General features: G+C 42.0%; 1 protein-coding gene across 2 annotated transcripts in view; it reads right to left on the reverse strand.

Annotated features, from left to right (window-relative positions):
• Positions 1–6,014: 6,014 nt before the first annotated feature.
• Positions 6,015–22,842, reverse strand: part of SNUPN (snurportin 1) — a 29,343-nt gene continuing 12,515 nt past the window's right edge. For both annotated transcript variants that reach the window (XM_043989210.1, XM_043989209.1), the window contains exons 4-9: positions 16,437–16,541; positions 16,173–16,269; positions 11,779–11,876; positions 10,443–10,520; positions 9,515–9,595; positions 6,015–7,973 (exon numbers count right to left, since the gene is read on the reverse strand). In XM_043989210.1, coding sequence (XP_043845145.1) covers positions 7,653–7,973; positions 9,515–9,595; positions 10,443–10,520; positions 11,779–11,876; positions 16,173–16,269; positions 16,437–16,541 — 780 coding nt within the window. In that variant the 3' untranslated portion in view covers positions 6,015–7,652. The remainder of the gene's footprint in view (positions 7,974–9,514; positions 9,596–10,442; positions 10,521–11,778; positions 11,877–16,172; positions 16,270–16,436; positions 16,542–22,842) is intronic.

The raw sequence follows: 22,842 nt of genomic DNA on the forward strand, positions 1-22,842 counted from the left end.
ACTTTGGGCAGGGGTAGCTAGGTGGCACAATGGATAGAGCACTGGCCCTGGATTCAGGAGGACCTGAGTTCAAAGCCGACCTCAGACACTTAACACTTACTAAATGTGTGACCCTGGTGTTAAGGCTAAAATTCTAGCTAGTCTGTCTGAAATATTTAATGAGTGGTCGCCAATAAATTATAAGCTTTAGCAAGAGTTAGGCTTTTAAGCATTTATTAAGGAGAATAAGAATTTGGTAAAGAGAGAGAGAAAGGCCTACATTCATCTATCTATTAAAGGGAGAGCACATTTCTAGCTCCCTTCTCCACCAGAGTCCTCAGGAAAGAGCCTGAGTCAGAGCGCCAGCCTCCCCCTTCTTCCTCCCACAAGCAAATGTCACTTCCTGATGCCAAAGAAAAGATGCATGGTCTTGCCCTCAGAGACCTTCACCTCATGGCAGAGCTTTTCTACAGTAAGTCTCCAGCAGGTGGTGTCATTCCAATCATTACACTGGGCAAGTCACTTAACCCCAATTGCCTCACCAAAAATAAACAAACAACAACAAAAATATATATATATAAAAGGGGCAGCTAGGTGGTGCAGTAAATAGAGCACCAGCCCTGGATTCAGGAGGACCTGAGTTCAAATCTGTCCTTAGACACTTGACACTTACTAGCTGTGTGACTCTGGCCAAGTCAACCCCAATTGCCTCACCAAAAAATAAATAAATTATATATATATACACACACACATATATATAAACATATACATATATATAAACAAACAAATAAATAAATACTTTGGGCTAAAATATATTTGTCTCCAGAATTCTTAACCAAACAAGGCATTGAAGCAATAACAAATGAAATAATGGAAAACTTCAATTATGTGACATTGGAAATGTTTTTGCATGGATAAAATCAATGCTAGGGAAGCTATAAATCTGGGAAGGGGGAACTTGCATCAAAAATCTGAGAAGGGGCTGATATTGGGAACTAATATGAATATACGAATGAGCCATTAAGTGGTCAAAAGATGTTCTCAAAAGAACTGCAAACTATTTTCATAAGATTCTCCCAATCATCAGTGACAAAACTAATGACAAAAACAACTCTTAGGGTTTACCTTACAGCAAACACATCCACAAAGACTCTTTTAAAAGATGGAAATAGCCAATGTTGGAGGGGCTGTGGGGAGACAGGACCATTAATACATTGCTGTAAATTGGTCCAATTATTCCAGAAAGCAATTTTGAAATTGTGCTAAGGGGGGGGGGGGATGAGGGGAGGGGACAGGATAAGGGTAGAAATGAACCAAACTGTCCATATACTTTGATCTGAGATCCTGCTGCTCGGTCTTGACTACTTCCCACACGCATCCCAAATGGAGGCTAAAGGAAACACCCCATCATTTGTAACAAAGAATCAAGAAGGAAAAAGCAATTCAGTAAAACCAGCTAATGCATCAACTAAGCTTGACAGTATACCCCATACTCCAGACACCTTGCCCCCCGACCCAAATCCTACTGCTGCAAAGGAGAGGTGTATTTTGTTGAACTCCTCAAACTTCTGGAACATTATGCTTATAATATTCAATTTTGGTTCTTTGCATCATTTTAGTGTTTACTTCACGTCATTTCCTATGTTCTCCACTCCCTGCCCCAGTACTTCTCTGAACTCTTCATATTCACCATTTCTTACAGTCCATTAATATTCTAGAACATTTATGTATTACAGTTTGTTTACCCATTCCCTAAATCAGTGAACATCTACTTTATTTTTAGTCTTCTTTTCCCATGAAAAGTGTTGCTAGAAATATTTTGGAAATATTTTGGTATAGATGATGGGAGAAGATTCTCTTCAGAAATGAAGGTGGTGTAAAAACCTGTGAGATCAACAAGACAATCCTAAGCATATTTGTTCTCATGTCACAGAGGGCCTAAGTGCTCTGCCCCATGTCACCTATCAGACTACTGATGGACAGAGCCAGGGAAGGAATGTTGATTGTTTTTTCTTATTTTATGCCAAATCTATAGGAAATCAAGAGTGCACTATGTGATTCCAGAGATACAATTTCCTATTAGTTCTGCACAAGCTCCTTCCTGTCTAGTGGAGACATCGACCCTGGCCAGCTATCCCATTTCATGGGACTTACCACCAGCATTTATGGCTTGGGAGTACTCTCCATTCATACTGTTCCCAGGCACTCACTATCATTTTTTAACCAGGCGAAAATAAAGTAAAAATGAAACTAAGGCACAGGTGAAGAATATTGTATTTATGTCAGATTGCTTCTCCTCCCCCCTCCCAACAAACATGTTGATTGGGTTTGATTTTCTTCTTCTTTTTTAAATCTGTTACAAAGGATTGCTCTCTAGGTGAGTTTTGTAGAGCAGTGTTTCTTACTTTGTCTACACGTGACCCCTTTCCACCTGAGAAATTTTTATGTGACCCTAAGTATATAGGTATATAAAATACATATACAATAGTCTTTTACCGTTGCCAAATTTTTCACTACCCCCACATTTAGTTACACGACCCCATATGGGGTCACAACCTACAGTTAAGAAGCTTTGTTGTAGAGTCAGCAGCATGGAATACTGGACTTGAAAGCACAAGACCTAGGTTTACATCTCAGCTGCCAACTTGGACAAGTCACTGGTCATATCTGGGCCCAGTTCATCATCTGTAGAATTGTTAATACCTCTGGTACCCGAAGCTCACAGGACTGTTCTGAAGTTCCAAGGAGATGTTGTACTGTCTGGGCTTTGCCAATTTTAAAGCCCCCTATAAATGCCAATGGTTGTTATTTCTAATCAGTCACTTGTCAGACCAGGCTTGTTCTGGGGCCAAGGATGTTCATCTGGCCTAAATGCCACCCCCCTTTTTTTCTTGCTTGTGAGGATGTCCACTGTATTCAAGATGTGAGAAACTTTATGTAACACAGCCAAATTTTATTTGTCTGAATTACTGGGGGACAAGAGCAGGATTGGATACATGAAGTAGACAGACATGACACATCCTTACTTTGGCCACAGTTTCAACTTTCTCTTTTAAGAAATCTTTTATCAAAGCTGCTAACAAGTAGCAGAATTGATGCTTGTGTTTCATTTAAAAAAATTTCCTCAGCCAACTTGCTGGTAGCCAGCGGTAATATTTAGGTGATGAGAGGAATTACTTGAAGGGAGAAGGAAGTGGTCAGAGAAAGTCACCACCAGCCTTAGAGGTCTTGGATTTGCTAAATGCAAATGACTGTGTTAAGTAAGCCCTGGTTTCCCTATCTGTTTCCAATGTGTTTGTCTAGGCTTTAAAAAGCTAGGAGGGAATCATAGGCTAGTGCTCATTCATACAACCCAAACCTCCAGTTTTACAGATAAAGAAACTGAGGTTGGGAGGAAACTGGTCCAAGGCCATATAGGAACAGAGTTGGGATTTTAACCTTCAAATGGAATGCCCTTTTCATAACACAACTATTCCTGCTCAGGATCTTCTCTCAAAAGGAAGAAAGCCTATTAGCTAGAGCTGTCGTGTGGCAAAAATGAAGTGCTTTTGCCTCTCATCCTTGGAAGATCCTTCTTCCTCATCCTGATGCCCTCTTTTCCTTCTTCAAGAGTCAAACCCAAATGAACTGCCACTGAAAAAAGGATCTGAAATATGTCCACAATAAAGTACTAAGACAACTGTTTTGTTTCCAATCTACACTTTAATCAGAAACAATCATGGACCAATCTAGGTCACCGGTTGTCAGGCCTATGTGGGAACTTCTTTCAGGAAGGATGCTTTGCCAACATCATTCCTAGTGTTAACCCGAGTCCTGTTTCTGTGCTTCTTCAGAGGGAACAAGGCTATCCCTGAGTCACCATTAAAGGCCCGAGTCACAATGAGAGATGCCAGCTTCCTTTTCAAATCATTGGGACATCCCCAGTGGATTGCTCACTCTGCCACCCCACTCTACCCCCAAACCAGATTGTAACATGTGATCCCCTTCTAAGTGTTTTCTCATTCTGGTTTTTTTCCCCTTGGTCATTTGATGGTAGGACCACTGGGCCAATGAGTCTAAAAGTGATCTAATATCCTCATTTATTGTTAGAATTTGGAGGTAAAGGGAATGATTAACCAAACCTTGGTCTTCACTGACACCAGGAAAAGAGTGCCAAAGAAAGCTGTCAGTCTTGCTTGTCTGGGAAAAAATCTCAATGTTTTTGTCTATTTTGCCAATTTCCCCCCTCTCTTGTACATAAAAGATGAAGCAAAATAACATATTTGTTTGAAAAAAAATTGTAGAGCTTTTTAAAGGATTTCTCTTTTTTAGTGACTCTGTGTCCTCATACACCTGAGAATTCTTTCTTCCCCTCCCCACAATGTCCACTATATATGGAGAAAAGTGTTTTTAGGCTATTCCTCTTGATTGATTTCACACTACTAAAAATCATAGCTGTTCCTAGAAGGCTGTGGCTTACACCAGACAAAATCAACAGCCAGACAGCTTCAGTCACTCTTGTACAGGGCCACCTCTCTAGCCATGAAAGATGACCAGGACCCTACAAGCTGAGTTTCTAGTCCAGCTGATGAGTCTGTCCCCCACTTTAGATCAGACTTAAGAGATAGACAACACCTAAGAAATCACCTCCAGCATGTTTTACAGTTGAGGAAACTGAGGCTCAAGGAGAAGTGACTTATCTAATGTCACACCAAGGTGAGATTCTGAACCCATGCCCAGAGTAAGCAGGCTTCTTTTTTTTCCTTTTTCTTTTATCGGGGCAATGAGGGTTAAGTGACTTGCCCAGGGTCACACAGTTAGAAAGTGTCAAGTGTCTGAAACTGGCCTTGAACTCAGGTCTTTCTGAATCCAGGGCTGGTGCTTTATCCACTACACCACCTAGCTGCTCCAAGCAGGCTTCTTTTTGTGCTTTTAAAAATGCTGCCTGGCAGTTTTGGGAAGAAATCTAAACTTTGCGTGGTCACATGAAAAAAAAAATGTTCTAAATCACTATTGATTAGATATATGCAAATTATAATGACTCAGAGATACCGCTTCACACCTATCAGATTGACAGAAAAGGAAAAGGGCAAATGTTGAAGGGGATGTGGGAAAATTGAGACACTCATGAACTATTGGTGGGGTTGCGAACTGATCCAACCATTGCTGGAGGACAATTTAGAACTATGCCCAAAGGGCTATAAAACTGTGCATACCCTTTGACCCAGCAATACCCCTACTAGGTCTGTATCCCAAAGAGATTTAAAAAAAAAAAAGGAAAAGGTCAAAAATGTACAAAAATATAGCAGCTCTCTTTGTGGTGGCAAAGAATTAGAAATTGAGGGGATGCCCATCAACTGGGGAATGGCTGAACAAGTTGTATATGATTGTGATGGAAGCACTACTGTGCTATAAGAAACGACAAACAGATGATTTCATAAAACTCTGATAAGACTTACATGAACCAATCCAAAGTGAAGTGAACAGAACCAGAAGAACACTATACAAAGTAACAGCAATATTGTATGATGATCAGCTTGGCTGTTTTCAGCAATACAATGATCTAAGACTATTCTGAAGGACTTATGATGAAAAATGGTCTCCACCTCCAGAGAAAGAACCAATGGAGTCTGAATGCATATTAGAGCACATTTTATTTTCTTTATTAAACTTGGGTTTTTTGGGTCTATTTTTTTTTTCTTTTGTAGGGCAATGATGGTTAAGTGACTTGCCTAAGGTCACACAGCTAGTAAGTGCCAAGGGTCTGAGGCCGGATTTGAACTCAGGTCCTCCTGAATCCAGGGTTGGTGATTTATCCACTGCACCACCTAGCTGCCCCCTCTATTTTCTTTTGTAACATCAAAATTTTTAAAAAATGTTAAATTTTTTTTGTTTACATGTAATTGAGAAAAAAAAAGCGATAAAATGTATTTTTTAAAATGCTGCCCAGGGGGCAGCTAGGTGGCACAGTGGATAAAGCACCAGCCCTGGATTCAGGAGCACCTGAGTTCAAATCTGGCCTCAGACCCTTGACACTTACTAGCTGTGTGGCCTTGGGCAAGTCACTTAACCCTCATTACCGTGCAAAAAAAAAAAAAAATGCTGCCCAGGCCTTAGTCTTTGCAAGGAGAGCAGGTACTCAGCCATTTCCATATAGTTGTTACTCATCCCCATGACTTGTATTTTGAAATTTTTAATTAAATTTCCATTGCTTTTCCAGGTCAAATATGAAATGCCGTCAAGAAGAAAGCATTCGTGTCCGTTGGAGCAGTTCTAATGCTCAAAAAGATGAATAACTTCTTTTTTTTTTTGTGAGGCAATTGGGGTTAAGTGACTTGCCCAGGGTCACACAGCTAGTAAGTGTTAAGTGTCTGAGGCCAGATTTGAACTCAGGTACTCCTGACTCCAGGGCCGGTGCTCTATCCACTGTGCCATCCAGCTGCCCCTAATAACTTCTTTTTAACTCAAGGGATGTTTGAAATTCAGTAGATTAACATACTAACTTTATTTCTGGGAGCTCTGTTTTTGCAGAGCTTGAACAGAAATTTGTCATTCTCATCTGGTCTTAAACAAGACAAATAGCTGTAGACTCATTCAAACCTTGTTCTACAGTCAGTTAAGAGAACTGAAATTTAGGATGGGTTCACAGATCAGAAAGCTAAAGCACTTAAAAAAACCCACAAAAACAAAACTATTGTCATAGAATGATTTATAATTAAAAAAAAATCAAACTCAAACTCTTGAATCTGCAGTTACCAGCACGATTGCAAGTTTCCTTCTCAGGTTTTACAGAGTCAGCTTTGGCATACAGTTACGCAGCAGCCACGGAGATGGCTACTTTCATCGGATATGCTGAATGGGTGTAATCGTGTTCCATTTAGCTCCCACTTCTGCCCCACTCCCATTCCCAGTTTAGAAAATGAACTTAGTGGCAGCTCCAGATCTCACAAGAGACAAGCTCTGCCCCATGTCCCCTGCTCTCAGCCACACTATGGGAAATGGAAGCATGCACCCTCCTGAAGATAGTAGGCAGAAGTTTCACTGCATGCACTACAGTGGGGAAGATTTGGGAGGGGGGGAGCTTTAGAAGACAGGAACAAGGGGGCAGGAACTGGGGCACATTATCACCAACTCAAATAAGCGGCTATCATAAGCTTCCATCGATTAAAAGGAAATTTTATCTTAGGGCAATGTCAGAAGGGAAGAAAACCACATTCTTGCCTTCTCAGAAGGTAGAGCTGATGCAGAGACCAACAAGCTGGGCCTCATAAAACTTTTCTACATCACTTAGCTGCAGAAATACAAGAGGAAACAAGGCACAGCCCTTCAGGGCAAATGACCAACCCAAGCTCTCAAGGTTGGGGCGGGACAGTTCACAGCTACACAGAGGCATAAAGATCACAAACAACTTAGTTCTTGGAAATTCCATACTGTTTACATAGGATGTCTGAGATACACTTTCAGCAGTTAGAACTGCTCAATTCCCCCTGAGCACCATCCACCTGGGGAAGCTGCTGTGCGGTCTTGCCAGGCGGCACACTCTCCGGAGCTCAGGTGTGCCTTGATTGAATGAGGTGGACTCGAGTCTCATCTCCAGGCCTCCCTTCATGTAAGCTACAAGTGATGGCGGTGGGTGAGCCGTTCACAGAGGGACATGGGTGTGGCTCTCCTTGGTCCTTGGAGAATGGAGCTCCTCAGTTCTCCATGAGGCTCGTGGCTTCAGTCTGGCTGCTGGCAGCATCAGCCAGCTTGGGGGTGGACAGGTACTCCAGTTCATAGCGTCCATTCTCAGAAGCCTCGTCAAGATGCGTCTCTTTGGCTTCCTTCTTACTCCTCTTGTGTTCAATGATCTGCTGGAGCTGATGCCCAGCATAGTCAGGCTTGGTGGTCAGGGGGCCAGCTGGCACCGTCATGCCGAGGACATCAGACACCATGTACGGGCGCAGCCAGCCAACCAGTGGAGTGCTGCCTGGGCTATAATGGGTCTGCTTGTGATAGAAAAGCAGCCCATCAACCTATAAAGTGGGAAATCAGTAAGAGGGCAATTACAGACTCCGCAGCACGGTCAGTTCTGAGACCTGAGGTTTCAGAAATAGTTTGTAAATGTGGGGACAGCTAATTACAAGGCTGATGACCAAAGCCTACATGTGAGAAAGGATTTGGAGAACTGAGTTCCAGCAAATGGGATTTCTCTAAATTAAACTAGAAAGGGAAAGTTTAGGACTAAATGCCAGTGTTACAGAAAAGAAATAAAGGCATGGAATGAATACTGCTGAGATGCCAGCTTGCAAGATGAACACTGTAAGTCTGTGCCCAGGTTGGAAAGAAGTTATAGAGACCCCAACCCACAAGTCATCTTGGGCTGCTTGGCCTCCCAATGCTTTTAGAGTAATGTGTTATGGGAATGCTAACTCAGATTACTGACTGAGCCATGGCCAACAGGTGGCATTTCAGCTACATCTACATTTCCCTCACCTGAAGGATTTCCTATCACCCTATATTGTTTTTCATACTTTAATGACTCATCTTTGAAATTCATTCATGGTCATGTAGGACACAAGCGCTATAAATAAGAGTGGTGTTCTTACCACCTCTCTTAATTGACTTCCTGGGGTGAGCAAACACTTGGCATTTCCTCATTCTGCAGACTATGATCCTTTTAATAAAATCATCTTCCATTCCAACTGATATTGGCCGATGAGTGGGCATAATTTTAAAAGGTGGGGAGGATGGGCAAAGTAAGGTTTGTTTTATGAGCCTTTGGTGAGATCACTTACAGACCACTGAGGATGATAACTTTAGACTGGAATGCATTGTAAAGGTCACCCTGTCTATGTCCTCATCTTACAAAAGGGGAAATTAAAGCTCAAAGAGAAGTCTCACTTCCAACTAGTGGCAGAGCACGGATTAGAAGCCAGTCCTCCTGACTCTCAAATCCAGGGTTCTTTCCAATACACCACCAAGAATAAGGTGATGACTGTGAACCAGGGCTTTCTACCCCATCAGCACCATCCCTATCCCTCTCTGGACTAGTTGGTGGGGGATACTTTTGGTAAGATACCCTCCCAAGAAACCTCTGAGTTCAAGCCCAGGAGTCCAGAGCACTGGGCAGCAGCCAATGCTGGGTTCCTCTTCTCCTCTCTGCACCCCCCCCCCAACCCCACCCCGGCCCAATCCTATTATGTAAAACAGGAGGCTGGACAACATGTCCTCAAAGGTCTATTCCCAGTTTGAGATTCCATCAAGGCTTCATGCTGGGGCTTCGCTACTGGAGCCTTGAAGAACACCATACCCTAGTGGTCTGATGGTGGTAGTGCACCTCCAAAGCTCCTGTCTCCATCTCCTTCCCAAACCAAAGATGTGAGTCACTCAAGGAAAAGCGGCGCATTCTTTTTCAGACACATGGACTGCCAATCCATCAGTGCAAGGATGTAGCTCCTCAAAGCTCTTTTAAGGACCTTTCCAAGAAAAGTGGAAAATGGTCCTGGGGCTCCAGCACAAGTGAACATTTCCCATCCCTGGCTGCTTCAGGAGGGGAAGCAGTGGAATTTCTTACCTCAAAAGGGAAGTCCGTGGATAAGACCTTGCATAGGCTCTCTGGGGTACATGGGAAATTCTTGAGTCCCACGAATTTAAACTTAAAGAAAAAACACACAGAGAGTCACAAGGGTGAGACTTGTAGCATTCGCTCTTCCTTTCTGCCATTTGTTGAGTAACCCCAAAGCCAACAATCTTAGCATGAGGTCAGGTGTTCTTGGTCAAGTTCAGTGTTATTTCTCCTAAATCTACCTCCGAGTAACTGTGCCCCATCCCAGTTCTTTCTAACTTTGAAAATCCTATCAAGTTCAGTGATTTGGGGCATTCTTTGAGTCCTAACATCTTCTTCACATCAGGAACAATATTTGTGCCCAAGAATCCCAAGGTGGGAGGACAACTCCTGATACCCCAGCCTCCATGGCCAGATTCTTGGCCAATCCCAGCAACAAGAGGACTGAAAGGATTGTAAAGTGTGTGTGTGTGTGTGTGTGTGTGTGTGTGTGTGTGTTGGCCTAAATGACCTCAAATGTTCGTGCCAGTCCAAATGGCTAATTCTAAAAAGGAGTATCAGGACCATGAAAGTCAGAAAAATCCAGGGCACTAATTACACTCAAATTAAGATGATTTTTTTGGGGGGGGCGGGGCAATGAAGGTTAAGTGACTTGCCCAGGGTCACACAGCTAGTAAGTGTCAAGTGTCTGAGGCTGGATTTGAACTCAGGTCCTCCTGAATCCACGATCAGTGCTTTATTCACTGTGCCACCTAGCTGCCCCTGATGATTTGATTTTTTGACATATTGAAGTGTCTACATGCAAGAAATAGTATTGAGCATTGGGAATGCAATGCTGAAAAAAAACCTCCAGTGTCTGACCTTGACTTTATAATTTAATATACAACCAGCTCCAGGTAAGAAATCTTTTAAATCTCAATATATATGAACAACTTACTGGATTGATCTTGGTTTTCTCTCCAAGTCCCTGCTCTTCTGGTAACTTTGAATGCATCCAGTAGAATCTAAAATCAGTCTAGAAGAGGCAGGGAGGTCATAGAAGAATGGAAGAAGAGAAAGAGGGAGAGATGAACATCCTCATTCACAAGCATCCCCTTAGGGTCAGACTATAGGGCCCTCTCTTTGCATACTTCCACTTTCTTCCCAACATTGGGGGTCACATCAAGGAAGCAAAAGTTTATTAAGCACTCAGCCAAGCGCTGGAGACATAGAGACAACAATGAAGTGGTCCCTGATTCCAAGAAGCTTCCATTCTACTGAGGACACGACATGTATATGCGCGTGCACACGTGGGTGCGCACACACACACAAAGTAAATATGAGTCATTTGAGAGGGACGGTTTAGGGAGGGGGGTGGGCCTGCACCAAAGCTGAGCCTTCTAGAGCAAGCTGGGGATTCTAGAGGCAGATGGAAGGAGGGGTACATATCAGACGTGGTGGGGGACAGCCTGTGCAAATGTATAAAAAGCCGTGTGTCCGGCACAACAGCAAGAAAGCCAATTTTGGGTCAGACCAGAGGGAACAAATAGGAGTAATATGGAATAAGTCATAGAAAGGGGGGTTTCAATGGCAAGCCCAGGAGTTTGGCTTTGATCCTACAGGCCAGAGGGCCTTAACATGGTATCTATGAATTCCAGAGGAGTACGTAGATAGATTTCAGGAGTTCTGTGAACTTAGGTGGGAAAAGAACAATCATCTTCACTAACATCTAACTGAAATGTAACACTTTCTTCCATGATGAACATAGGCAACAAAGCACAGTAGGATCCACCAACAGGGTCCGTGACGTGATGCAGGTTAAGACCCAGGCCCTGAATAAAGGTGCGGGAAGCAAGGGTGCCTTTTGAACAGGGGGCTTCCGTGGTCAGGCCTGGGCTCTAGGAAGACCCCTCTGGCAGCTGTGGGGAGGAAGGAGTGGTGAGGGTGGGTGGGACTGGAGGACGAAGGAGTCTGAGCAGGTGCTTTCTTGGCCTTGCTTTGGTCCGACTTTCAGACATGCACAAGTTGACCAAGGCCACCCCTAACTCCATTCTCTCCCCTGGGTGGAAGGGAGAATGACTATTTGTGAAAGAGTGACTTCAAGGGCCAGCCTATTCATTCGTTCTTTTTCTCCCCTCCCCGGACATCTCCCTAAACATTGTTTTCTCCATTTAGCACCATTAAAAACATGACTTCAAGTAAGCTGCAAATATACCAGCTACCCCAGAGCCCCTCTACACCGAGGGCCAAGAGCCAAAGAGGAGGAGGAGAAGCCCCAAGCACTAGACGCATACCTGGCAGTCATAGACAGGGTGTCCCCTCCAGCACATCACGTCTAGAACATAGTAGGTCTGGTTCAGTTCACTATAGATGCAATCCAGGATTGTGTAGTCTGGGGACCAAATGCAGAAAGTCAGAAAGGCTACCTTAAAACCTTGGGGTTCACCTCTATAGCAATGTGTCCCACTGCCCCTGCCCAGCATCAGTGACAAGTGGGGGGGTGTTCACCCAGCATCCCAACCTCTGCTACAGTGATGCCCACCAGCCTGGCTCTCCTCTGAAGGGAGGAAAGGGAGCAGGGGGAGGGGAGAACAGGAACAGCAAGGAGTGTGCCTTTCCTTGGGGCAAAGTCAGAAAGAGAAGACCCATCTTCAGAGGAGAACAGGGAAAGGTTAGTTCAGGTAGCCCTAATTCTAGTAAATGTGATGGAAGTAAATTTTTAACATAAATTGATATACGGAAGTTAGTTTTCTAATTTATCTTTAACCTATAAGACCCAATTATTTTGTACTACTAAAACTCCAAATTAAAATAATATTCCATTTTTATCAATCAATCTATCAATAAGCCCTAGTAGGGGATTTAAAAAGCATCATATGTGGATCCTATCTTCGGTGAGCTTATATTCTATGACCGGAGAGATGAAATTAGGTCACATGAAACAGTTAAGAAATAATGAAGTATTACTTACTACTGAGGGGCAGTATGGGGTAGTGGAAAGGGCACTGGGCTCGGGTCAGGAAAGACCTGAGCTTTAATCCTGTCTCTGACACTTGCCAGGCAAATCACATAACTTAGCTTCCATTTTTTCATCTATAAAATGGGAATGTTACCCATAGTATCTAGCTCATAGGATGTATTTGCTAAGACTTAAAATGCTGTATCCATAGAAACTATTATTGTTACTGAGTACAAGATGGCTCAGCGATGGAGAGCTCACTACGGGCTCCAGCAGGATGATTTGGATGAGCGGAGGGGAGAAAGGGCACTTCAAGAAGAAGGAACAGCGTGAGCAAAGACACAGAGGCAGGAGTAAGCCTCCCTCATGGGTTATGGGGACAAGGAAGAGAGCAACTTAATAAAGCAGAGGCTGCATATTGGAAAGGAAGGAAGGTCTGGGCAGGAAAGATAAAGCCCCGTTATGGTGCACTTCTTGGAAAGGGAAAACTCTGGAAATGGTTTAAGTAGGCAATGGGGAATGACAAAGCAAGACAAATCCAATCAATAACACTGGTTTAAAAAAAAAAGGAACGGAAGGCTTATGAGCGTGATTTTTGGGTCAAAACAATATCTATCTATCTATCTATCTATCTATCTATCTATCTATCTATCTATCTATCTATCTATCTATCTATCTATCTATTTTTTTTTTGGCGGGGCAATGGGGGTTAAGTGACTTGCCCAGGGTCACACAGCTAGTAAGTGTCAAGTGTCTGAGGTCGGATTTGAACTCAGGTACTCCTGAATCCAGGGCCAGTGCTTTAACCACTGTGCCACCTAGCTGCCCCCAATATATTTTTTAAAAGAAAACTGTTGGGGCAGGCTAGGTGGCACAGTGGAGAGAGCACCAGCCCTGGAGTCAGGAGTACCTGAGTTCAAATCCAGCCTCAGACACTTAACACTTACTAGCTGTGTGACCCTGGGCAAGTCACTTAACCCCCAATTGCCTCACTTAAAAAAAAAAAAAACTGTTTTGGGGGTCAGCTAGATGGCACAGTGGATAAAGCACTGTCCCTGGATTCAGGAGTACCTGAGTTCGAATCCGGTCTCAGACACTTGACACTTACTAGCTGTGTGACCCTGGGCAAGTCACTTAACCCTCACTGCCCCACAAAAAACAAAAAAAACCCCAACAACAACAACAACAAAAAAGAAAACTGTTTTTAAGAAGGCAGTTTTATCAGACTGAGTTAAAAGAGATGGAGAAGACAAGGTGATTTTAAGATGCTTTTGTAGAAACCAGCTAAGACTTCCTCTTTTGGAAATCTTGAGAAAGCATTTTTCTCAATATCCTACTCCGAAGCCTTTGGACCAATCTGAAAGAGAAAAATTTCTATTACTATCAATTCTGAAACAAAGCCCAGCACTGAGTCCCATTTACCCTTTGCAAAAAGCCTGATAACTTTTTTGAGGAAAGTAGGTGAAAGTTCGGGAAAGAACTCTGTTCCCTTGGCGGATGGATTTGGGGCCATGCCAGGACTGGGGCACAGTGGCACCAGTATCCTCTTTCCTCATGCCTTGACCAGAATAGGGCAATGACTCAACTCAGAGAAGGAAGTTAGTCAATGGAAGTATCTCTTGAGTCCATCTTTGGACAGATAGAAAGAGGAATCCTTGATTCGAGTGACTGAGGAATCATTTTGGAAAATGATTCTCCCAAGATTGTACCTAAGTGACTCCTGGTCTGCTTGATGGAGCGAACTGTTAACTGAACTGTCTGTCAGCTACACTCTGAACCTTTGCTCAGTCTTGACTGTGGAATTTTGACAACTGTCTGGAAAGCTACAGATCTTAACTCCAAAATGGCTTGTGTTAGAGCTTCAGAGGCCTTGGGTGACTCTGCCCATCTTTGGGCCTAAGAAGAAATGTTTAGAATTAGAATCAATCTCAAATTAATAAAATTATTTCTCATCTGCTTGTGCCTAAAATGCAGAGGATGAGGATAGAATGTTTTTTGACACTCTGAAGGGAGAAATAATGAAGTTTAAAGGAAACCTGTCGATAGACTGAATACAGAAGATTCTTTAAAAGGATGAATCAAAGATAACAAAATTTCTAGCCTACAAGTCTAGTAAAATGATGGTAGCGCTTTGTGGGAGAAGATTTTTGTTTCTGACATGCTGAGCTTGGTTCAGACAGCCAAGTAGAAATGTCTACTAGTCCATCAGACATGGGAGACTTAAATAAGCTGAGAAAGCCAGGGCCAGAGGTGATCACGCCTGAAGAGTGAATTAGAGGAACTCAGATTTAGAACGGAAAGGGACATTGTCGTTTTTCTGGTCCAACTCCCCCTCTTACAGGTAAGACAACTGGGTCTCAGGAAGATTACGGACTATGTAGGAAATGGGAAGCAGAACTGTGACTTGAACCCAGGAAATCAGGCAGCAAACCCAGCACCGCTTTTGATTCACAATCAGTGTGAGTATACTCATCAAGGCTCAGAAGTCAAAGGGTCACGGAGAGGAGCTGGAGAAAGAGAATGAGACAGAGAAGGAATGGCCAAAGAAGCCCTAAGAGCATCAGCAAACTGGTGTTTGGGAAGCCAGGAAAGGAAAGTTCTTCAAGGAGGAGGGAGTGGTCAATAGCAGCAAAGACTGAGGGATGTTGGGAAGAATAAAGATGGAAAACTGTGGCCACTGAACTTGGCAGGAACAAAGTTATTTTATATAAAGCCGATCGAGAGGACGACCACCCAGGATTCCAGAGCGCTGCCCACCTCCTGAGACGCAGGACTGGTGGTTGTTGCTTGTCCTTAATTCTGGAAGAGGACCGTGCCATTGGTGTGGGGTCACAACGTGCACTGAATTGGACTGAAGTGAGGCAGGGCTGTGCAAGGTCACTAGCCCCACTCTCTCCTCCAGAGCCATTTGGGTCCAATGGCAAGATACCCATCAGGACAACTGGAGATGGACCTGGATGTTTGAGGCAATTGAGGTTAAGTGACTTGCTCAGGATCACACAGCTAGCAAGAGTCTGAGGTCAGATCTGAACTCAGGTCCTCCCAACTTTAGGGCCAGTGCTCTATCCACTGCACCACCTAGCAAAAGACATGCATCTTTGGCCTTGGCCAATGTGAGAACTTATTTTCCTTGACCATGTGCATTTCTTTGCTTTGTTAAGCTTTCCTTTTTCTTTGGTTGGGGGAGGAGGTAGGAAGAAAAGAAAATGCTTGTTAAGTGAAATAGCTAATAACCAGGATCCTTTGAGAAAACAGTCTGAGTGAAGTGGTAGAAGGAGGAATCCAGATTGCAGAGTGATGGATGCTTCCTGACTTCATGAAGGGGATAGGCGGAGAGGAACAGAGGCAGCTCAGTACCCTAGAATACAAACATTCCCCACCTAACATCTTTAACTGGTTTTGTGAAAATATGACTTCTAGAGAAGTCCAGTGTGCCTGTGGTCCCTAAAGTAACCGACAAGGAAAAGCTGGAAAAAAAAGGAAGGAGAAGCTCAGCAGAGAACCAATAAACGTGTATTAAGTGGCCCCTACATTCCAGGCCCTGTGCTCATAAGCTCTTTGAGGAACAGGACTTGTGTCATTTTTGTCTCTGGGTCTCTAGGACAGAGTGCAATCCTGCACACAATAGGGGATTAATAAATGTTTGTTGGATTAGAATGACTTGGGAAAAGGCGAGGAAGAAAGAGTGCTGTTTGGAAAGCATTTCAAATGCAAGATTTCACAGGCTACCTTTCCCTGTGGATGAGGTGCGCTTATTGCCTCCGGGAAGAAGGGAAGGAAACCTGTTGACACAGTAGCCGCTCTTGGTGTAAGCTGTAGTGGAACCCTAGGAAAGGAAGTTAAGATCCTCATTGGATGAACTTGCTTGTTTCTCCTCGTCCTCCCATCCTCCCTTTGCAGTCATATTAGTGAACCAGGGGCTCCCAAAATGGGCACCACGAGCCAGAGAGACCAAAGCCCCCTCTCCCGGAGAACCCCTTCCCAGCCACTCACCTTGGAGGCCACGACAAGGGCTCTTTTCCCCACGGGACACACTACCACAATCCACTCCTGCCCCAGATCTGAAGGGACATCAATCAGCCACTCAGACAGCATCAACTGGGAGACAAAGACAGTGAGTGACCTCCTCAGACACCTGGATCCCGAGTGCCAAAAGCATGAATTCACCTCACCCAAAGCGCCCAGAGTCTGGGGCGGCCCAAGGTCACCCAGGCAGCACAAGGGCTCCAGGCCATGTCTCATTTCACACCCTGCCTTCTTTCTACTGGGCCAGACTCTCTCCCTTCAATCATGGCAGGCCATACTGGGTTACAGAAAACCCCAATTCGAGGAATTAATAAGAACAAAGGCATGACCTTAGAGACCCTCTCCTCCAACCATGCCCCAAGCAAGAAACCCCCTCGACAGCATCCTGAACTACCCAGCTTCCACGTGAGGTCCGATGATGGAGAATTCACGCCCTCCCAAGACAGCCTATATCACTGTTGGATAGCTCTCATTTTCAGGAAGGTTTTTCTTAAGTTTAAATTTGCCTCTCTAACTTTACCCTCCCCCCCAAAAGTATTCCTATATTTTGGTTTTATGTCACCTTCATTTCTGGATATATCTCTCACCTCCAACTAACAAGTCACTTCTTATAACAAACTATTTTTTAAAGAGAGGATAAAAAAGCAGCCCAATAAAACCAACCAACACCTCAACCGAGTCTGACAACATATGCAATGTTCTAGACCACAGTTAAATTGCCTCTCTCTGCAAAGAAAGGAATGAGGTACATTTTCTCCTCTCTTTTCCCAGGCCAAGCAGGGACACTGTAATTGCAGAGTGCTCAGGGTTTTGTTTTTAGTTGTCCTTTCCACTGAAATGGTTGCAGTTCTTGTGTATTGCCCCCGTGGTTCTGCTTACTGCAGTATTCTGAATCAGTCTGTATAACTCTTCCCTTGCTGCTCTGAAATCTTGTTTTTTCATATCCCATCACATTCCTGTACTGCCATCTGTTTAACTATTTCCCAATCAATAGGCATGGACTTTGTTTCTCATTCTTTGCTACCACAAAAAGTCCTGCTATGATTATTATTTTTTCTTTTTTTTATTAGCAACAAACATTTATTTTTTCCAGTTACATATAAGGGTAGTTTTCAACATTCATTTTCATAAGATTTAGAGTTTCAAATTTTTTCCCTCCCTCCCTTTCCTCCCCCCTCCACAAGACCAAAACCAGGTTATATATGTACAATCCACAAGTGTTCTTTCTATAGGGGTGGATAGTAAGCTTCATCATTAGTCCCTTGGGATTGTCTTGGATCATTGCATTGCTGAGAGTAGTTAAGTCATTCACATTTGCTCACTGAACAATACTGCTGTCACTATGTACAATGTCCTCCCAGCTCTGCTCACTTCACTATACATCAGTTCATGAGTCTTTCCAGGTTTTTCTGGGATCATCCTGTTTGTCATTTCCTATAGCACAAGACCATTACAGCATAGCTTTTTCTGTCATTCCTCAGTTGATGGACATTCTCTTGATTCTCAATTCTTAGCCCCCACAAAGAGTTGCTATAAATATTTTTTGTATAATTTTTCCCCCTTTCTCTTTTTCATGATTACTATTGTTAACTGTTTCCCTTCCATCCTATTATCTCCCCCACGATATTTACTCTATTAACTCTTATTTTATTTATTTATTTATTTATTTTTGGGTGAGGCATTCAGGGTTAAGTGACTTACCCAGGGTCACATAGCTAGTAAGTGTCAAGGGTTTGAGTCCGGATTTGAACTCAGGTCCTCCTGAATCCAGAGCCGGTGCTCTATCCACTGCACCACCTAGCTGCCCCTATTATTTCTCTTTTTTCACCCTATCCCTCTTTAAAAGAGATTTACTTCTGTCTGTCCTCTCCCCCAATCTGCCCTTCCTTCTTTTGCCCCTCTCTTTTTATCCCTTTCCCCTCCTATTTTCCTGCAGGGTTAGAGAGATTACTCCACCCAATTGAATGTGTATGTTATTCCCTCCTTGAGCCAATTCTAATGAGATTGAGGTCTTTGGGCCAATTCTGATGAGTGTTAGGCTCATTTACTGCCCAGATTAAATAGATTACTCCACCCAGTTGGGTGTGTGTGTGTTAGTCCCTCCTTGAGGCAACTCTGATGAGTTTAAGATCTTTGAACCTTTTCTGATGAGCGTAAAATTCATTTACTGCCCTGCTCCTCCCCCATCTCTTCCCCCACTCCATAAGTCTTTTCCTGTTTCTTTCATGTAGGATTTCACCTCTGCCCTTCCCCCTCCCCCAGTGCATTTCCCTCACCCCTCAATTTAACCCTAAAGATGTCATCATGGGGCAGCTAGGTGACACAGTGGACAAATCATCACCCCTGGACCTAGGGGGATCCCAGCTTCAGACACAAGATAGTCACCCACTGTACGACCCCAGGTGTGTCCCCCAACTCCAATTTTTTATGGTTCTCTAGGGTCTTGTATTTGAAAGTCAAATTTGCCATTCAGTTCAGGTCTTTTCATCATGAGTACCTGAAAAATCCTCTTTTTTCATTAAAGTCCCATTTTTTCCTCTGAAAGATTATGCTCAGTTTTGCTGGTTAGGTGATTCTTCGTTGTAATCCCAATTCCTTTGCCCTCTGGAATATCATATTCCATGCCCTCCGGTCCTTTAATGTAGAAGCTGCTATATCTTGTGCTATCCTGACTGGGGCTCCACAGTACTTGAATTCTTTCTTTTGGGCAACTTGCAATATTTTCTCCTTGACCTGGGCTGCTATAATTATTCTATTGTATATGGGCCCTTTCATTTCTAAATGTTTTTTAAAAAACATATATACCTATGACTACATATGTACAGCCTATATCAAATTGCTTGCCTTCTCAATGAGGGGGTGGGGAGGGAGGAGGGAGATAATTTGGAACTTAAAGTTTTAAAAACAATTGTTTAAAAACTGTTTTTACATGTAATTGGGGAGAAAAAAATAAAATACTGTAAAAAATCCCTAAGATCATGTGGGTCTTTTGATCTGGCAACAACTTCTCTCTCCAGGTCTCCTCAGGAGCCAGAGCTACTGAAGACCTGGAAAATAAAGAATTCTATTTAGTATATTTGTTTTGTATTACACAGAGTGTAGGAAAAAACCCACCAAACAAAATACATTCATGCTTGTTTAATTAAAATAAAGCTGTACTTTATCATCAGAACAAAAATAAAAATATAGATGTGGAGCAATGCAATCTCTGGGTCAAAGGTATTGACTATTTTAGCCTTTTTAGCATAATCCCAAACTTTTCCAGAATGGCCAATTCCCATTTACAATGTATTATGTGTTAATGCTACTATCTCTCCACAACATCTCTGACATTAACTAGGCTCCATCTTTGTCAATTTATCAGAAGTGAAACCTCAGAGTTGTTTTGATTGATTATCTTCTATTATTAATGCTCTGGAACCATTTATGATGTTTGTTTATAGTTTGCAATTCCTCTTTTAAGAACCATTTCTTCATATCCTCTGACCACTCACTGTATTCCCTAGGGAATGTCTCTTAGTCTTGTAAAATCCCATTAATTTCCTTTATATCTGGCCTATTACACCATTATCAGACATTCCATAGAAAAATTCTGTCCCTGCACCACTTGAAGGTCTCCTTCAGGTCCAGGTTACATTGATTTTGTTTGTGTGAAAGCTTTCAATATCAGACTGAAATGGTCCAGCCTGTTCCACTCACCTACTTTTTGATGATTGCTGCTTTATAAGATATTCTGAATCATGGAAGAACTATGATTCCTTCATCCTGACCTCATTCCCCAATGTACTCATTCCCAGTATACAGGGAGCTAGTTCTGGAGCCAGGAAGATCTGAGTTCAAATTCAGGCACAGACCCTTATTAGCTTTGTGACACTGATCAAGTCACTGAACCTGTTTTGCCTCAGCTTCCTCAAACTCCCAGAGGTCTTGTGAGGATCAAATGAGGTGATATTAGTAAAGCACTTAGCACAGAGCCTGGCATGGGGCAGGTGCTTAATAAACACTTATTTCCTTCCTTGTCCCCTCATCATCTTGCTTGAGATTCTAGCCCTTTTCTTTAAGTAAATTTTATAATTGTTTGCTTAACTCTTTCATAACAATTCACATCCTCACCAACACTAACAATACCTTTCTCATGTTTGCCAATTTGATGGATATAAAGTTGTTTTAATTTGTACTTCCCCCATTAGACTATGAGCTCCTTGAGAGCAAGGAGTCCCTTGTCTCTTTTTGTATCCTCAACACTAAGCATGGTGCCTGACACATGGCAAGTGCTTACTAAATGTTAACTGACTGGCTGATTACTATACAATCTGACAATGTTTTCAAGTTGTTCTTAAAAGCACTTTCCCCTTTAAAAAGTATCTGTTCACTTGCATAGACTGTCTAGACTTGGTTGATGTGGTGATTAATTTTAAGTAACTGCTTTTTTCCCTTCTTTTTAAAAATTTTGGTTACAAGGAATAGTTCATTACTGTTGATCATTTCTCTACTGGGAAACAGGTATTATTTTCAGAGATCTGCAAAAGTACCTTATAAATTGAAGATATTCGATACAGTTACCACAAAAGTTTTTCCCCAGCCTATTTCTTTAAAAAGTTTTTTTGAAACATTGCTTATTTTCTGTGTAATCAAATCTATCAATTGTGTCTCTAAAATTTCTTCCATTTGTTTTTTAAAATTTCCCTCTTCCCTACAAATGAGATCAATATATTACTTTACTCTTCCAACTTAGACTATATGTAAATGTGTGCACGTATTTAGACAAGAGATCCAGTTGAAGTTTATTGTAACATAAAGTTTGAGATGTGGATCTGAATTTACTTTTTACCCTACTGGCATCCAATGTTGTGAACAATTTTATTTTTATTTATTCCTTTAACTTTAAAATCTTTAGTTATAAAGCATTAATCTTTTTTATAAACTATTTCTGAATTCTCTATTCTATTCCAACCATATATGTTTCTGGTGATTTTTTTAAAAGCAGTTTTGAAATCTGGCAGGTAATTTCATCAACTTTTTCATAGTTCTTTATATCCTCTATCATCTGTATTTCTTTTAACAATTTTATCATATTTTGGTATATATGGGGAGTTTCTTATAAATAACCTTCTTAGGTTGTCAGCTTAGTAGTGGGTAAAAGGGCAGGTACATTTTAGTCACTTTATTTGCATAATTCCAAATTGCTTTTCAGAATGCTTCCACTGATTCACAGCTCTACCAACAATGTACTAGTGCGCCCAAATTCCCACAAGTCCTCCAACAGTGGCTATTTAGATCTTTGATCATCTTTGACAATGTGCAGAATATGAAGTAAAACTCAAGACTGTTTTGATTTGTTATTGTGCTTGATTCCCAATTTTCCCAGCGCTTTTCATCAAATGAGGATTCTTTCCTAAGAAATTTGTTTTCTGGCTTATTGAGCATTCCACTATCTGATTCTCACTTCTCTAGTTTGTTCCATTGAGCTGCTTCTCCATTTCTTAACCAAAACCAGAAGGCTTTGATGCCACTCTTACAAAAGAATTTGAGGTATGGAAGTACTAGTCAACCTTCACCTTTCTTAAAAAAAAAAAAAATCTCACTTAGTGTTCTAGATCTTTCATTTTTCCAAATGAATTTTGTTATTACTTAGTCAAGCTCTGTAAAAACAATCTTTCTTCCATAGGATAGCCCATAAAATATTTTAAAACAGCAATCATGTCCCTCTTAAATCCTAGTTTGATTGGTATAGCATTAAAGCTGTATGTTAACTTTGGAAGAGTTGTGATTTTTATTATATTGGCCTGGCCCAGCTGTGGGCCCTGAATATTCTTCAAACTAGTTTTTGTCTCTGTAAGGAGTGCTTTGTAGGTGGATCTACAGCCCATTTTGTATTTATTTTGAATGTCATAGCCCTTTCTACTATGCCTTCCATTCTATAGCTTACAATTTTGCTAAAGCTATTAATTCTCTAAATTAGTATCTTTGCTGATTCCTTAGGGTTTCCTAAGTAAACCATCATGTCATCAGCAAATAGTGATAGTTTATCTTCTTTTTTTAACCTACCTTTACAACTTTAATTTCTTTCTCTTGTCTTACTGCTACTGACAGCATTCTATAACTATATCAAATAAAAGTTAAGGAGAATGACCATCCTTGATTTATCTCTGTATTTATTTCTTTTCTTAATAGTATTTTATTTTTTCCAATTACACATAAAGATAGTTTTCAACATTCATTTTTGTAAGATTTCATAAGTCTTTTAGAATTGTCTCAGATCATTGTATTGCTGAGAAGAGCTAAGTCTACCATAATTGATCATCATTACTGTGCATAATGTTCTCTTGGTTCTGCTCACTTCATTCAGCATTAGTCTACTAAGTCTTTCCAG

This window comes from Dromiciops gliroides, chromosome 2 (genome assembly GCF_019393635.1).
Source record: "Dromiciops gliroides isolate mDroGli1 chromosome 2, mDroGli1.pri, whole genome shotgun sequence".
Taxonomy (NCBI): domain Eukaryota; kingdom Metazoa; phylum Chordata; class Mammalia; order Microbiotheria; family Microbiotheriidae; genus Dromiciops; species Dromiciops gliroides.